Below are 1924 nucleotides of genomic sequence, written 5' to 3'. Positions count from 1 at the left end.
GGACGTTGGTTTGGTGAACGGCTCCAAATTTTCTTTAATGGAGAGTATCCAGACTGATTAGTGAGTGAAATCTTGAAAGCTTGCGAGATCAGGATGGTCTCACGAGGCTAAGTTAGTTTTGACGTGGAGCCGATTGGAGGATCTTTGAAAAGGTTGAAGATGAGTGAAATGATACAAAAACCAGTGAAATGTTAAAAGCTGCTCAGTAATTATATGAAAGATTTAATCGCTGTAAGACCAATGACTAATTGCTAATGGAGAAGGGTATCTAATTTATAAATCCTATTTAATGAAATTAAATAAAACAGTTTTTTTAGAATATTTTCTTATTTTGTATATAAAAACAAGTTTCTTTGTTGAATGAAAATGAGTATGAATCATTGTGTGTTAAACTGAAAGCTTTTATCTAACCCAGAGGTGGGAATCCTCACTGCTCCTCCCACTGTGCGTTTTAGGTGTCTTTATAACCAATGCTGGTTCAGATACTCAATCATCCCTATGAAATACACTGGACTTTGTTGCCTTAAGAAAATATGTTGAGAATTGATAGGGATGTTATCCTTTTCTGAATCGCAGAATAAATTTAAAATATTTTGGATCCATTTTATAATCATAGTTGCATTTACAAACTCCTCATGTTTTCTTGCAGTATGGGCGCTAATATCCCTCCGCTGGCTAAGAAACAGGATTCATGCCAGGTAATGTGCAGATTATATTTTCTTTCCAAAAGTTTTTGTGTGACTTATGAGAAAGACCCCCCCCAAAGGTCCGGGTCAATTTGCATGTTCTCTAAGCCAAAACAAGGCTTCGTTTTTGGTCCACTCTATAAGCCTCGAACTTAATGCTATTCCTGACATTTTGAATTGAAACGTTTTCAAACTTGGAAACAATGTGTAGCGGATTGTTTTTGTTTTTTTTTTACTTTTTGGGAATTTTTTTAAAAACAACAGTTATGAGTGACGGGTCTTTGTGTGATGTTTAGGGTGGCTGTCCATGCGGTCCTTCTCCTTCAGCAGCGTCGCCTCCTGAGCCGGAGTCTCCAGTGGACCCTGAGAGCGAGGAGAGTGAAATAGGTACTGAGGAGATGAAATAATTGTCTGATCACAGCTTATGGGTTGATTTTATGTCTAGTGATTTGGTCATGTGTGTTTTTTGGTGAAAGATCCAGTTAGACCAAATTTAAGTCCAGACAGAACCCTCAAACCTAGTATTTATGATGCCACAGTTTTTTTTTTGTTTTTTTTGGGTCTTTGGAAAAGAAACGGCTCACAGTATCAGTTTATGCACAGCAGGCATGAGGGGATTTTCTACACCTTTATCATCTGATTGTCAACAAACACACCTGAGAAACTCCGTCATAGTTTCATCGAAGTGACGGTTTGGGCTCCAATGGTTATTTTTAATGTCACTCTTAAAAGACTGGTCAGCTTGGTGAACTGACATCGACGTTTTGTCTAACTAGACATGGTAGCAACATAAACATGCGTTCTCCAGGAAATTAACATCAGTGTCATCCTTAAAGGGCAGTTTTAGCCAATTCTTTAGAGCTAATATTGGTTTGAAAATGACGAACCAAGTTCTTCTCTTTGTTTGTCGTTTAATCAGCTTCAAAACACAAAGGTCTCTGCGCCTTAACGTAGGACCAGGATGTTGGTTTCTTTATTGTATTTTTTCATGAAAGGAGTCATTTTACCTGAAAAATCCCTCGGAAATTGTCTCTGTTTTAATAATTTTAGTAGAAAAAACAAGTAGATACAGTCCATTCTGACATCAGAATTTGTCTTGTTAATCTTCTGTTCGTGGATTTAGCATTAGCAGCTTTAGCAGTTTGCCTTGGTTCGTTTGTTTTCCCGTCTGCTACACAGTAGCTGTGTTTCCATTCAACTGAGAATAATATTTTAAACAAACTTTAAAAGTTCTTAAA

The 1924-nt window shown here is 37.1% G+C and overlaps 1 protein-coding gene across 1 annotated transcript in view; it reads left to right on the top strand.

Annotated features, from left to right (window-relative positions):
* The window catches only part of st13 (suppression of tumorigenicity 13 (colon carcinoma) (Hsp70 interacting protein)), a 9481-nt gene that overhangs the window by 2688 nt on the left and 4869 nt on the right, over positions 1–1924 (top strand). The window contains exons 3-4 of the mRNA XM_015387906.1: positions 650–698; positions 983–1073. Coding sequence (XP_015243392.1) covers positions 650–698; positions 983–1073 — 140 coding nt within the window. The remainder of the gene's footprint in view (positions 1–649; positions 699–982; positions 1074–1924) is intronic.

The sequence above is a fragment of the Cyprinodon variegatus genome, unplaced genomic scaffold, assembly GCF_000732505.1.
Source record: "Cyprinodon variegatus isolate N-32 unplaced genomic scaffold, C_variegatus-1.0 Scaffold407, whole genome shotgun sequence".
In the NCBI taxonomy this organism is placed as follows: domain Eukaryota; kingdom Metazoa; phylum Chordata; class Actinopteri; order Cyprinodontiformes; family Cyprinodontidae; genus Cyprinodon; species Cyprinodon variegatus.
Note: the sequence above shows the minus strand (reverse complement) of the source record. Positions and strands in the feature narration are given on the sequence as shown.